The 16,121-nt window shown below is 39.1% G+C and overlaps 2 protein-coding genes across 3 annotated transcripts in view; one reads left to right on the top strand and one right to left on the bottom strand.

Annotated features, from left to right (window-relative positions):
- SLC25A12 (solute carrier family 25 member 12) overlaps positions 1–16,121 on the top strand; it is a 238,474-nt gene that overhangs the window by 5,769 nt on the left and 216,584 nt on the right. The gene's annotated exons all lie outside the window — the stretch shown is intronic.
- HAT1 (histone acetyltransferase 1) overlaps positions 10,198–16,121 on the bottom strand; it is a 69,219-nt gene continuing 63,295 nt past the window's right edge. For both annotated transcript variants that reach the window (XM_055289730.2, XM_055289731.2), the window contains exons 10-11: positions 14,469–14,585; positions 10,198–10,644 (exon numbers count right to left, since the gene is read on the bottom strand). In XM_055289730.2, the coding sequence (XP_055145705.1) occupies positions 10,477–10,644; positions 14,469–14,585 (285 nt within the window). In that variant the 3' untranslated portion in view covers positions 10,198–10,476. The remainder of the gene's footprint in view (positions 10,645–14,468; positions 14,586–16,121) is intronic.

Genomic DNA, 16,121 nt, shown 5'->3' with positions numbered 1-16,121 from the left:
AGTCTCAAACTCCTGGGCTCAAGTGACGCTGCCACCTTAGCCTTCCAAAGTGCTGGGATTACAGGCATGAGCCACTGTGCCCAGCACTATTTGCTGGACTTTCTAAGGGAAGATACCCATTTTTATCATGACCAGTCACACAGGTATATAGAATAAAAGACAGCAGACTAGGCAAGTCACACGCAAAAGCATAGGAATGCACAATATTATTCATGTCTTTATTGCAGTCTACCGTGCACTCTCTCTCTTCCTTTTGCCTTCACTCTGCATCTGTTTCTCTTCTTTCTTTTATTTTTCTCTCTCCTGTAAAATTACTTATTTTCTTGTGGCTTTTTTCGCTTTCCCTCATAAAGTGATGATATTGGTTATCTTCTCATATTTTTCCATCTTTGTTTACTCTTTTGCTGTATTTATGGTTCTATGTTTGCTGTTATGTTCTTAGTGGTTTTGGTTTAAAATATTTGGTCCTGTAGGACTGTGTGAGGCCAGTGCCTATGGAAAGCAGTTTGATCATTAATATCAGAGGTTGAAAATATTTGTAATTTTGCCATTTCCTGCATATAATTATGAAATAGTGTTCCTTAGTCAGGTAGCAGTTACACAAAAGAGACTGCAATAAGAATCTCTGAAGTGGAGATCATGAAATAAGAAGGGATTTAATAATAGAAAGAGAAAACTAGCTGTATGTCCCTTTCTCCCCTCCCACTCTCCACCTCCACTCCCCAAACCGGCTGAGAAACTAAGCAGTAGTGCATTTTTTAACTTCTTCTGCTCGCCTCTCACTGAACACATTCTATATTCAAGACTGAAACTGTTGAAACAAACAAGAGGGCAGATGCTGCCACGACCTCTCTTCCCATTGAACTGAGCTCCTCTGTGCTCACCCCATCCACTTTAACCCAGAGAATAACCTGTGTGGAGTGCATTCTCCTCATCCGAAGCATGCACAAACATCACTGCATTTTCTTTTGCTTGATAAAGGATAAAGGAAGAAAGCGGCAGCTGCTGTAGGAGCAGACAGCAAACAAGCCTCTCTGTGGTAGCACCACGGCCTTCACAAAAGGGATTCAGAGAGCCGGGCAAACACACACATCCAGCCAAGACTTCCTCACAGATTCACCTGCCAAAATTATTAATTAAACATGTAACGAGCTGTCCAGGTGAACTGAGAGCCTAAAGCACATTTTCCAACTAGTCTTTTATTAAGATGGTGGAGCGAGAATATGGTTGAAGAACTAGAAATGGCTTCAAGATCACCTAATCCAACTCTAACCCTACCCCTTCTAATTTTAAGATAAAGACAGTGAGACCCAGGGAGGTTATAGAAGATTTATTCCATTTCAAGCCTGTATATAACACTGGAGGTTTTTAAAAACATTTTTTTTACATTAGTACAGCACTCCTTGCAGCGTCTTACACACAAGAGCTCAGCAGATATTCATAAATGATGATATTATACTTTTATTGCATTATATTTCTCCACTGGGTTAATGGGAAGCCCAAAAAATTATGAAGTCTGTTTTTCAGAGCTTTGGTTGTACATCCAGTGTCTACTGACTCATAAAACCAGTGTATCAAAGATGGAGACAATTTGCTTTGATAACAAATTTTTTCCAGATTCATCTTTTACCAGGTAAAGTACATGGTAAATTATGATTCCTTTGATAATCAGTTTCCAAAGAAAATAACTGAGTATTGCTCTTTTTTTTTTTCTTTTTTCCCCAAAGAAAGCTCTTCACTATCTTTTGGTGAATTCTGCCTGGTCGAAGTCAGGCGGGGCACGATTTCATTGTTTAAAGGTGCCACTTGGTTGCTTTAGGTAAACTTTTATTTTAAAAATTTCCTGGATTTACAGTTTTATTTTATTTGACGGTAATATGGAGCTTTAGTGGCAGAACAATATACCTGTAGTAATATTAAACAGATTTTTATATCAAAGACATATATAGTGAAAAAATAATCATACAATTATAAAAAGGTTTACAATGAAAAGCAATAGGTTGGGTGCAGTGGCTCATGCCTGTAATCCCAGCACTTTGGGAAGCTGAGGCAGGCGGATCACCTGAGGTCAGGAGTTCGAGACTAGCCTGGCCAACATGGCAAAATCCCATCTCTACTGAAAATACAAAAATTAGCCAGGCATGGTGGCGTGTGCTTGTAGTCCCAGCTACTCAGGAGGCTGAGGCAGGAGAACCGCTTGTACCCGAGGAGGCGGAGGTTGTAGTGAGCTGAGATTGCGCCACTGCATTCCAGCCTGGGTGACAGAGCAAGACTCCGTGTCACAAACAAACAAACAAACAAAAAAAACAATTCAGCATCAGAGCTTTGAAGATATTGTTCCATTATCTTTCAACACGCAGTATGGCTGATAAACTCTAATGCTGAATCCCCCTTCCTCTCCCAGGTTGTCTGCGTTTTCCCCTGTGAAAGCATTTAGGATCTTAATTTTATGCTTTGGATTCTGAACTTAATAATTTGGCCTGTGAGTCGATCTTTTTAGGTAAGTGGTAGCGGTACAGTGGTTGAGAATCTAAGTGAGTCATATTGCATGGGCCAAACTTCCAGCTCTGCCACTTACTAGCTATGTGACCTTGGTTAAGATAACCTTCCTAGGCCTCACTTGAGGATACCAAGTACCTCAGAGGGTTGTTAATGAGAATTGAGATAACTCATGCAAGTGCTTAGCCGACAATAGAAAGTGCTCAGTAAATGTTAGTAACGCTGCTCAAACTTCAGGGAGCTCTTATAGTCTGAAGATTCATTTCTTCAACTTCGAGGAATTATCCTCTTCCTTTGGTTATGTTCTGTTTGCTCTTCCTCTCTAAAACGAAAATTATTGGTTATTGAATTTCCCACATTGATCCTCTGTTTTATCTTTTTTTCTCATATTTTCTGTCTCTCTTTTTGAAGTCCTGGGAAATTCCCTCAACTTCATATCTCAGTCTTTCTGCCGCTTGAGTTAGAGCAATCATTTTTAATTTCTCAGAGCTCTTTCCTACTCGCTGATTTTTCCTTTTTCATACTGTTCTTTCATATATATGTCTTTTCTTACCCAGTTTTTATTTTAAACACTTAAAAAGATAGAGCAGGTCGGGCAGAATGGCTGACACCTGTAATTCCAGTACTTTGGGAGGCCGAGGCAGGCTGATCACTTGAGCCCAGGAGTTCGAGACTAGCCTGGGCAACATGGCGAAACTCCATTTATACCTCCGCCACCCCCCCCCACAAAAAAAAAAAAAAAAATATATATATATATATAATTAGCTGAGCATTGTAGTGTGCACCTATGGTCCCAGGTATTTGGGAGGCTGAGGTGGGAGGATCGTTTGAGCCCAGGAGGTGGAGGTTGCAGTGAGCCAAGATTGCACCTCTGCAATCCAGCCTGGGTGACAGACCAGGACCTTGTCGGTCAATCAATCGGTCATACAGGTTGAAAGAACCATACTGAGAACACCTGTATTTAATTCCACCTATATTCAACACTTTTACAAACTTTGTCACATTTGCTTTATACACACACACACACACACACACACATACATGCCCCACATACACAAACATATTTTTCTGGACCATTTGAATGTAAGCTACAAATGTCATGACTCTTTGCTCCTAAATGCTAAGGCATGTGACTCTTAGGAATAAAGACATTGTCCTACATAATGACAGTACCATTATCACAACTATGAAAATTAACAAAATTCCTTACCAATTGTGTCCATATTCAAATTTTCCTTCTGTCGGCCAGACACTGTGGCTCACTCCTGTAATCCCAGCACTTTGGGAGGCCGAGGCGGGCGGATCACGAAGTCAGATCGAGACCATCCTGGCTAACATGGTGAAACCCCGTCTCTACTAAAAATACAAAAAATTAGCCGGGCATGGTGGTGAGCACGTGTAGTCCCAGCTACTCAGGAGGCTGAGGCAGGAGAATGGCGTGAACCCCAGGAGGCGGAGCTTGCAGTGAACCGAGATCGCGCCACTGTACTCCCGCCTGGGCGACAGAGCAAGACTCCGTCTCAAAAAAAAAAAAAAATTTCCTGTCTCAAATATGTGCAAAATCTACCAAAATGTACAATGCCCATACCTTTTCACTTAGCGATCTGATCACTATTTATCCTACATACACACTCCCAAATATACAAAATGGTGTCTACAAAAGGCTATTTGCTGCAGCATTGCCTGTAGTAGAAGATAGGAAACAACCTAAATGTCCTTTAATACAGCATTAGGTCAAACATTGACATCGAGCTATGGAATATTATACAGTTGTTTAGAATTAAGGTGTTTAGAACTGAAGTAACATGTACTGGTAGAGATATGCATTAACTGGAAAAGATACTCAGAGTACTGCATGTAGTATATCAATATTTGTGTTTGTAATAGAAATGGACATTTGTAGACTGATAATTCTGGGGGATAAAAGAGAAACTGGTAAATGTAATTGTAAAGAAGTGAATTGGGTGGCGGTGTGGGAGGGCAGTTTATTTCTCATCAAATACTTTCATAGATTTTAAATTTTTAATTTTTACTTAGAAAGCCCATGAATGCATTGATTTTTTTTTTTTTTTTACTAAGTGTATGTTACATAATTTAAAAAAATAGTGCTTAAAGTAGATGGATATTCAATCCCACAGAACAATGATTCTCAACAAAGGATGATTTTGCTCCCCAGAGGACATATCTAGAGGCATATTTGGTTGTCACACCTAGTGGTGGGGGTGGCACTACTGGCATCTTAGTGGGCAGAAGCCAGGGATGCTGTTAAACATCCCACAATACATAGGTCAGCCCCACACAAGAAAAAATTATCTGGCCCAAAATGTCAGTAGGACTGAAGCTGAGACACCTGGAAGTACAGCGATTCTTAAGGACGCAAAGGTTTGAGAAGAGCTAAGCAAGACTAAAGGAATAAACAGAAAGGTGCATATGCCTAATCATTCAAATCATTGTGCATTTAAGATAAGGCCAGGCACAGTGGCTCACGCCTGTAATCCCATTTTGGGAGGCCGAGGTGGGTGGATCGCTTGAGCTCAGGAGTTTGAGACCAGCCGGGGCAACATGGTGAAACCCTGTCTCTACCAACAACAAAAATATATAAAAATTAGCCAGGCCTGGTGGCACTTGCCTGTGGTCCCAGCTACTTGGAGGGGCTGAGGATGCAATGAGCTGAGATCATGCCACTGCACTCCAGCCTGGGTGACAGAGTGAGACCCTGTCTCTAACAACAACAAAAAAAGGTAATTCAAATTTCTAGCCATGAAAGAGATGGAGAAGTCCAATATGCTCCTGTTTGCATAGTTTATTCAAATTGGGACATTATAAAGTTCCCACAAGCTTAGTTTATGGTGATAATTTTAACTGTTGTAAAGGTAGTAGAGTCACTGTAAGAGTGAGGTTAGACTAATGTCCATGACTTCTAGGACTTTCATCTATTGGTATACTTGTATATGTATGCATAGCACATATACAATAGGCATTGCAGCATTGTTTGTAAAGGAAAATATTGGAAACAACATAAATATGTTACTGGTAGAGTAACTTATGATATATCCACACAATGGAATACCATGCTGCCATTAAACAAGATAGCTGAAATAATCCCCAAAAGTAAAAAAGCAGTTAGAAAACTTGGTAGGTCATCACATATACATATGGTATATAAAAAATATATATACATACATGCTCCCTTTTGCATGTATCTCTGAAAGATACACAAGATATTGATAACTGGTTGTTTCTGGAGGAATGCAGTGAGGAAATTTTCATTGTATGCCCTGTTGCTTTTTATTTCCATGTGCGTACTTCCTATTGAAATATCACATATACATAAACACAGCTCTGCCCAACTCAGTGAGTAAACTAAATGCACTGTATAATTCCACCACACCTCATAAAACAAGAATGAAATATTTATAATAGAAATGTAAAGGCATATGGGAACACAGAAAAGTTGAAGATTAAATGTTGAGAGGAAGAGTAACTTCAGGCTATATTTCCAGAGGCATTGATAATTTCAGTCATTGCTATCAAACATACTCTTAAGGTTTTTTGTGTTTTTTTACTTTTTTCTTATTTTTAGAGATGGGGGTCTCTCTACTTTGCTTAGGCTAGTCTTGAACTCCTGGGCTCAAGCTATCCTCCCGCCTCAGCCTCCCAAGTAGCTGGGACTACAGGCATGTGACATCAAGTCCAGCTTTTTCTTTTTTTTTTTTAAGAGGACAGGGTCTGGCTTTGTCACCCAGGCTGGAGTATGGTGGTGTGAACATACCTAACTGCAACCTTGAACTCCTAAGCTCAAGCAATCCTCCCGCCTCAGCCTCCCAAGTAGCCTGGCTTGCACCACCACAGGTGTGCACTACCAAACCTAATTTTTCTTTTCGTTTTGTTTTGTTTTGAGATGGAGTCTCACACTGTTCCCTGGGCTGGAGTGCAGTGGTGCAATCTCGGCTCACTGCAACCTCTGCCTCCCAGGTTCAAGCGATTCTCCTCCCTCAGCCTCCCAAGTAGTTGGGATTATAGGCGCCTGCCACCACACCCAGCTAATTATTTTTATTTTTAGTAGAGATGGGGTTTCACTATGTTGGCCACCAAGCCTAATTTTTAAACTTTTTTAGACGGGGGCTTGCTATGTTGCCCAGGCTGGTCTTGAACTACTGGCCTCAAGCAGTCCCCCACCTTAGCCTCCTAAAGTGTTGGGATTACAGGCGTTAGCCACCGTGCATGGCCAAACATACTTTTCTTAATACTTGCTCCTCTAAAAGTCCCTCTTAGGAACAGCCTAGTGGGCTGGCATGCTTTACTTGGCTGGCCTACTTGATGGAAGATGAGATGGAGTAGAAGTCGGGAGCCTAGTGTATATTCCTGGCTTTGCCACTTACTTGTAGTGTGGCCTCTGGATTTATTGTCCATTTATAAATTGACAGTGTAGACTGCAAAACATACATTAAAAAAAAACAGTTAATTCATATCAAGGAAAAGATTTTACACACACACACACAATTCAACCTTCCCAGTAAAATAAATGTAAATAAGATATTATATCTATGGAAACAACAAACATCCCACGTCATTGAAATTCTGTTAAAATTGGTGTATACATTCACATCGGGTAGTATTTTAACAATGATTCTGCAAAATATGGCATGTTTTTGTAATAGAGCGATAGACATACTTATCCTTTAACTCAAGTTAACTACATTTCCCAGGAAATGATTTCACAGATACAAATATATACATGCACAAAAATATATACTATGTTCCAAGTATATACACAGAGATATACAAATGCAAAAATAATTTTATTTGGAAGAATTATGAGTACTTTATTAAATCAGTATTTAATAGTTAAACTGGCTTTTAAATTCTAAGAAAAAGAACTTAAGATTTAAGGAATTAAATCAGTTGACCTCTCAGGTGTGATTATTATTATTAAATATGGCCTTGGTAGCTTTGCTGCCAGCTCTTCTCTAGTAGGCGAAGATGGCAGTCAATCAGGTCTGATAGATTTTCAGCCTAGACAAGGCTCTGGTACAACAAACTGGGGCCCCAGCAACTTGGAGACAATCACGGACACAGTCTTTTTTCCCTCCCTTCTCATACAAACTATGTCACGTATAAACTATGAATATCCTTGTGTGACTTAGAAAAGTGTTTTATTTTAGACATATACCACATCTACACCCACATCTGAGTATAAAAGTATAAGGGTAAGGAGAAAGATATGAAAACGACAAGCACAGAACCTAGAACAAGGAGGGAGTGAGCCTAGAGATCATTCTAGTACAACCTCAATTTTACAGATGAAAAATCTGATGCTCAGAAGGAAATACATGTAGAGAAAACACAATTTGTAGAGGACAGGGAAAAAGTAAGAGGCCGGGCACTGTGGCTCAATGCCTGTAATCCCAGCACTTTGGGAGGCCGAGGGCAGATCATTTGAGGTCAGAAGTTCAAGACCAGCCTCGCCAACATGGTGAAACCCTGTCTCTACTAAAAATACAAAAATTAGCTGGGCGTGGTGGCTCAGGCCTGTAATCCCAGCTAGTTGGGAGGCTGAGGCAGGAGAATTACTTGAACCCGGGAGGCGGAGGATGCAGTGAGCTGCATTCCAACCTAGGCAGCAGAGACTTCGTCTCAAAACAAACAAACAAAAGAATAGGAAAATCAGCATCACATTTTCTTTCTGGTTTTTATACAAAAAAAATCTTGAAAGATAATTGGTTTAGATGGTATTGATGCTTTCTTCAGAGCTCATCTTTAAGTATCAGTTGTGAACTGTCGATAAAAAAATTAAAAATTAGCCAATTTATATGAAAGACAAATTGCTTTCATATCATTTCAGAGAGGATTTTAACTGAACTAGTTCATTTTATCTGTAGCAAATTATGTACAGATATTATCTCTCAGAAGTCAACAAGTTTTATCTATATACAGGCTTCTAAGATGAGACGGTTTGAAACTTTTATAGCTCCCTCATTTTAAGGGAACAGTAGTGCTGTTGGTATGCTGCTGGCCACAGCTATTTTGTGTCCAGAGGCTACCCGTTACTTTACTTCTCTGACAGATTTTACGGACGGAAATTGATCAAAGGACAAGATAATGCCTGTCCAACTTGGGATTCTGCCCCAAGCATCCATCAAATCAGATTTTTAAAAGTAAATTTCAATTTACATCCTGTTTTTGTTATATAATACCTTGTTTACTAGCATACATTATAAACATCTCAAACTTTTACTTTGAATGATTCTGTTTCCAGCAATCTATTTATACTCCATTAAAAACAAGACTATATTAGGCAGTTTGTCATTATTTTTTCTTGCTGTATTCAATACCTTGGTAACCTTACAGCAAATCCAAATAGATGGGCGTCTCATTTTACACAAGATATATTTTAATAATGATGTGTAAATTGGATTTTTATACACTGATTTCTATCTTCCATTTTTATTTATAGAATGTTTATGCTAACTTCTAAGTTATCTTCAAATAATATTTGATGCCAAAATTTTGGCTTTTAGGCTGTATCTAGCTTGATTTCCCTCTTACCTGCCTTCCTGCCTTAATAGAGTTAATAGGATTGATTTCCCTCTTACCTGCCATAATACAGTTAATAGGATTTTATTTAAAACAAAATAAAATCTATACTAAGAACATTTCCTATTATGAAAAATCAGTAAGAACTTAAAACAAATTTACAAGGAAAAAACCAAACAACCCCATTAAAAAGAGACGTGAACACTTTTCAAAGAAGACACACATGTAGCCAATAAGCATATGAATAAAAGCCCACCACCACTGATCATTAGAGAAATGTAAATCAAAATCACAATGAGATACCATCTTACACCAGTCAGAATGGCTGTTATTAAAGTCAAAAAATAACAGATGCCAGCAAGGTAATGGAGAAAAGGGAACACTTATAAACCGTTGGTGGGAGTATAAATTAGTCCAACCACTGTGGAAAGCAGTGTGGCAATTCCTGAAAGAGCTAAAAACAGAACTACCATTTGACCCAGCAATCCCATTACTAGGTATATACTCAGAGGAATATCAATCAGTCTACCATAAAGACACACACATGCAAACATTCACTGCAGCACTATTCACAATAGCAAAGACATGGAATCAACCTAAATGTCCATCAGTGACAGATTGGATAAAGAAAATGTGGTATATATACACCACAGAATACTATGCAGTCATAAAAAAGAACAAGATCATGTATTTTGCCAGGACATGGATGGAGCAGGAAGCCACTGTCCTTAGCAAACTAACACAGGCACAGAAAACCAAATACTGTATGTTCTCACTTAACAAGTGGAGTAAATGATGAGAACACATGGACACAAAGAAGGGAACAACAGATACTGGGGCCTACTTGAAGGTGGAGTTTGGGAGAAGAGCAGAAATAGTAACTATTGGGTACTAGGCCTAGTACCTGGGTGTTGAAATAATCTGTACAAGAAACCCCCGAGACACTCGTTTACCTGTGTAACAAACCTCCACATGTACCCCTGAACCTAAAAGTTAAAAAAGAAAGAAAAATCATATTGAAAAAATAAAATTACCAGGATAACCTTAAAGAAATGTTTTAAAGGTGTCAGATGTAAAATCTTAGAAGCAAAGTGTGGAAGGAATGATAAGTATTTAAGAATGAGGTTTATTGTAAGTATTTAAGAATCATATCACCACACATTAACATATCACAACTAAGCATTTATTATACTGTTTAAGAAGGGAAGCAATTGCAGTAGTATTTCAGAAGCTATATCTTTTTTTAAATGCAATATATGCTCATAAACTCTAAACAGTATTTTAAAATATACAATCTCTCCAAAAGAAAATATTCAACTAAAGATAGATAACTTTTAGTATAAGCAAAATGTCACAAGATTTTAAAATTAAAGTCATCAGATTTTTCACAGCACATTGTACAGAAAATTTGCAAGCTTCCTGTACAGAGCAGTATAATCTTTACTCTTGAGCAAGTCGTTCAATAACACGCCGGTAATCTTCCACTAGTTCCTGAAAACTCTCTTCCAGCTGTTCATGTTGCATGCTTATTTCTATTTGGTTCATCTGGTTTGTCAGTTCTTCTGGTCTGAGACATTTTCTCATCTTAGCAAGATCTCTCTGCTTTTTCTAAGTGACAAACAATTATTTGTTAGACGAAGAAAGCAAATATATTTCCTTATAGTCTTACAATTTTAAGTCTCCAATGTTAAAAATAAGAATAGTATGAATATGCCCAAACTTGTGTCCCACACTGTGTTTTTTTTTTGTTGTTTTTTTTTTTTTGTTTTTTTTTTAAGGAAGCTTAAACATAACCATGAATTGCAAACCCTCTAAAAAGAGTTAACAAGAAGACTTGGTATTTGTGTCCAGTGATGGTAAATATAGACATTTGACTAGCAGCCCCCTCCAAAACTTTAAAGAACTCTGGGCAGTATAGACACTCAAATATTTGTTTAATAAATAAAAGACATTAGCTGAAGAAAGACAACTGAGATTAAGTGCTATTATTCTTCATTTTACTATTCAATCATTAATTAATTACATTTTAAATTCCACCCAGTGAGGTACTTATGGGCCACACGCTAATTTTAACATAAACTGTTAGAAATGTTTCAGAAAGACAAATGGAAAACTGCTGTACTTTAAAAATATATTAACTAGCATTTGAGTCTTTATTAAGTTCCAGACATACATTATCATACTAAACCCTCCAGGTTTGACTTAGGATACCGGTATGCTGAGGAGTTTGCAACAGGTAGCTGATAACAACTTTTATGCAGGACACTGTGTCAGAGATGTTTAGGATGGGACTGGAGGACTGGGCAGCTACTGCAGTAGTTCAAGCCAGAGTTGATGAAGGCCTAGATCAAGTCAGCAGCAGCAGAGATGGAGAGGACAGGGCAGATTTAGGGGAGAAAATACTGGGTGATAAGAGGAAGGAAGAATGAAGAATAACTCCAAGATTCCTGGTTGGGTGGCATTATTGCAAATATGAAGCTTTCATGTTTCGGATGTACTGTTCTAGAACTCCTGGGCCCAAGTGATCCACCCACCTTGGCCTCCCAAACTGTTGGGATTACAGCCATGAGCCACCACACCCGGCCCAGTTCTGGCCTTTTAGACTGGTGAACTGGCTGGACAGGTAAAGGTACTTAATATAAAAAAGAATTATCATTCTTTAAGAGTAGAAAATACTTGCACTTATGAACTACAGAGATTCCCATTATTTGGCATTAGCTGCGTGACTACTATTTGTACTCATTTGTTATATTTTATATAAAAGTTACAATATCTGAAATACATAATTCAATAAATTATTTTACTTTAGTAAAATCTTAATACTCTTAAATGTTGCCATCTATTTATACTGTTCTCTGTACCCAAATTTCATCATTAAGACATTTTCTAGCTACCAAATATTACTTAAAGATCAAAACCTTTGGAAAGTACCATTTCTACCCATTTTCTGATGTTTCTGAATTGATAACATCAAATAATAAAATGCTACTTTGGATAATTTTTGAGGAGACCATTATAATTTATTACAAACCTGCTATATGCAGATGATGGCCTGTAAAATAGAAAAACTATTAAACTGCAATGAAATGACACTATGAGGAACTATTCATACATCTATGTATGAATTCAAGATAAAATGATTTAGTCAGGCAAATAATAATTACTTTTATATTCAGAATGTGATATAGTTGAACAGAATTACAATGACAAATTAGGAAATACAGTTGCACTGCAAAGTAAAAAGATGCTATGAAGGAAAAGTTGGGATTCAGCAAGTAGGGTCAGCCAATGAACCATCAGCATTCAAGACTGGCTCTATAAAGCAGAATCCATGGCAAATAAAACTTAAATTTTCTTTAAATTTACAAAGAAAAACTAAAACTACGTGTACCTGATATAGTTATTTAATTTACTTTCTCAAATTGTAATGCAGATTCAACTTGGTCATTTATGTTCTCAGCTATTGTGATGTATAACCCTATAGGTATAGTATATGTAAATGTAGCAACAACATTTCATCATTGAGCAACTGTACTCAATAATTATCTGTTGAATAAATTAAATATTCTGCCAATCAGCCCACTACTCAGCTGCAACTAGATGACAAATTTTCTTCTTTTTTGAGATGGAGTTTTGCTCTTATCACCCAGGCTGGAGTACAATGGCACAATCTTGGCTTACTGCAACCTCTGCCTCCCAGGTTCAATCAATTCTCCTGCCTCAGCCTCCAGAGTAGCTGGGATTACAGGCACCTCCCACCATGCCTGGCTGATTTTTGTATTTTTAGTAGACACAGGGTTTCACCATGTTGGCCAGGCTGGTCTCGAACTCCTGACCTCAGATGATCTGCCCGCCTCAGCCTCCCAAATTGCTGGGATTATAGACATGAGCCACCGCACCTGGCCTTTTTTTAAGAAATTTTTTTTTTTTTTTTTTTGAGATGGAGTCTTGCTCTGTTGCCCAGCCTGGATTGCAGTGATGTGATCTCGGCTCACTGCAATCTCTGCCTCCCAGGTTCAAGTGATTCCCTTGCCTCGGCCTCCCAAGTAGCTGGGATTACAGGCACCTGCCACCACACCCAACTAATTTTTGTATTTTTAGTAGAGGCTAGGTTTTGCCATATTGGCCAGGCTGGTCTTGAACTCCTGAGCTCTGGTGACCTGCCCACCTTGGCCTCCCAAAGTGCTGGGATTACAGGCATGAGCTACCACGCCTGGCCTAGACAGCAAATTTTCATTCACATAAGGTGGCATAAACAATATCCATCCTAACAATGTCCAAATGATAAGGCCAATTTGATCTACGAGGGAAAATATGGAAGATGACAAAGAAGTGGGAAAAAAGGGCAAGAAGAATGTTTAAAAATATAATAGTACTAACATGGTTTTGGCTATGGTAAGGTACACAGATTATATTAATAAATAGCAACAAAGGCTATTTTTAGGAAGAAGAAAGCAAAAGCAAAGAGAATATATATATATATATGTAACTTTGCTTTTATCTGGGAAGAGAGAAAAAAGAATATATATATATATATATAACAACTGAGACAAGAAACTTGGGAAAAACAAGATAATTTGTTAGGGAAGAGACTAGGCATTCAGATTTTTTAAAGATGCATACAAATGAAAGAAAAGCTAACCATGGTAGACTATCCTTGGGATAAGTTTGTTTGTTTGTTTGTTCTGAGACACAGTTTCATTCTGTCGCCCAGGCTGAAGTGCAGTGGCACAATCTCAGCTCACTGCAACCTCCACCTCTTGGGTTCAAGTGATTCTCGTGCCTCAGCCTCTCAAACAGCTGGGATTACAGGCACGTGTTATCATGCCCAGCTAATTTTTGTATTTTTAGTAGAGATGGGATTTTGCCATGTTGGCCAGGGTGGTCTTGAACTCCTGACCTCAAGTGATCCACCTACCTCAGCCTCCCACAGTGCTGGGATTACAGGCGTGAGCCACTGCATCCAGCTTTTTTTTTTTTTTTTTTTCAGATGGAGTTTTGCTCTTGTCACCCAGGCTGGAGTGCTATGGTGCAATCTTGGCTCACAGCAACCTCCCCCTCCCGGATTCAAGCGATTCTCCTGCTTCAGCCTCCCAAGTCACTGGGATTACAGGCGCCCACCACCATGCCTGGCTAATTTTTGTATTTTTAGTAGAGACAGGGTTTCACCACGTTGGCCAGGCTGGTCTTGAACTCCTGACCTCAGGTGATACACCCGCCTTGGCCTCCCTAAGTGCTGGGATTACAGGTGTGGGCCACCATGCCCGGCCATGAGTGAGAATTTTTATAAATTACTGGAAGAATATTTCTACTTTTGTAAAAGTTAATTTTACAAAATGACTTGGACTCTCTCATATACTGGCATTTGGTAGCTTTTCTTCTGTTTTAAACAGTGAAAAGAATACGATGTTTAAGATTCTTGAAAGTCCTACCTTATATGGGCTAATTAGTCTTCTTTTAATATCCAGTCTATAGCTTCTGTATTGTTCGGCATCACTCATGTCAGTTACCAGTAGTCGAAGAATTTCATAAACCCTTCTAGCATGTTGCTAGAATGAAACAAAAGAAAATGTGAACATTTTCAAAGTAAAAATAATGACACTTTCCCAAAAGAACACAGGATATATTTAATATCTGCCATGAGCAAGGAATTGTGCTAGATACCAGAGGAAAGCCAATAAAGTAGTTGCCCTCAAGCAGTCTAGTGGGTAACACAAATGATTATGGTAAGGATAATTTAATGTGGCACAACCATAGTTCACTGCAGCCTCAACCTCCTAGACTCAAGCCATCCTCCCACCTCAGCCTCCTGAGCAGCTGGGACCACAGGCATACACCACCACACCCGGCTATTTTTTTTTTTTTTTTTTTTTTGGTAGAAATGGGGTCTCACTTTGTTGCCCAGGCTGGTCTTCAACTCCCAACTTCAAACAATCCTCCTGCCTCAACCTCCCAAAATATAAGAATTACTGGCGTGAGCCACTGCCCCAGCCTTCGTGACAGATTTTAAAAAGGAATGTAAGCAATATGCACAAATTTTGAATTTTAAATAAGTCACTCTTTTAGCTACAAAGAAATGGTAGTAAAAAGAAGTGCAGAGAGACCAATCAAGAATCTGAGTTATTACATCAGATAAAAAACGATGAGGGCATGAACTGGAACAGCACAAGTAAGAAGACCAAGGGGACAAGGACTCTAGAAACATATGAGAGGAAAAACTGACTTAGAGAAGGATGTGAAAATGTGAGTTTTCACAGCCTAGGAGAGATTTAGGAGGCAGCAGAAAATAGAAAATCTGAAGAAAATTCTAGTCTAAGGGCAAGGATTTAAGCAATGTCAGTATATAGGTAAGAGTTAAAACCATAAGGCTGGTTAAGGTCACCTGAGGGAAGCATATACAGTGATAAAAGGAGAAAGGTCAGAAACCTGGTAGTACAGTGACAGTTAAAAAGCAGACAGGGCTGGACATGGTGGCTCATGCCTGTACTTCCAGCACTTTGGGAGGCCAAGGTGGGCAGATCGCTTGAGCCTAGCAGTTTGAGAACAGCCTGTAGGAACCCTGTCTCTACACAAAAATTAGCCAGGTGTGGTGGTGTACCCCTGCAGTCCCAGCTACTTGGGAGGCTGAGGTGGGAGAGTCATTTGAGCCCAGGAGGTTGAGGCTGCAGTGAGCCGTGATTACACCACTGTACTCCACCTCAGGTGACAGAGCAAGAAAGCCTGTCTCAAAAAAAAAAAGGAAAAGGAAAAAAAAAAGACAAATGGTATCAAGGAAATATCAGAAGAATCAGGAAGTTTTCGGTAGCACTGAAGCCAAAGGAGAACCACAGTTTTTCTGTTGGCGTTGTTTCACTTACATATTTATTTGGGCAGGGAGTTGGGGTATGGGTAGGTTGAGAAGGTAATATTTTCTGACTTCCTGGAAGGGAACCTGAGTTGAACCTGAAAAAATGAGTACTATTAGGCCGGGCGCGGTGGCTCACGCTTGTAATCCCAGCACTTTGGGAGGCCGAGGCGGGCGGATCACGAGGTCAGGAGATCGAGACCACGGTGAAACCCCGTCTCTACTAAAAATACAAAAAAAA

This window comes from Symphalangus syndactylus, chromosome 8 (genome assembly GCF_028878055.3).
Source record: "Symphalangus syndactylus isolate Jambi chromosome 8, NHGRI_mSymSyn1-v2.1_pri, whole genome shotgun sequence".
Classification (NCBI taxonomy): domain Eukaryota; kingdom Metazoa; phylum Chordata; class Mammalia; order Primates; family Hylobatidae; genus Symphalangus; species Symphalangus syndactylus.
The sequence above is the reverse complement of the archived record's forward strand: the minus strand, read 5'-3'. Positions and strand labels throughout refer to the sequence as shown.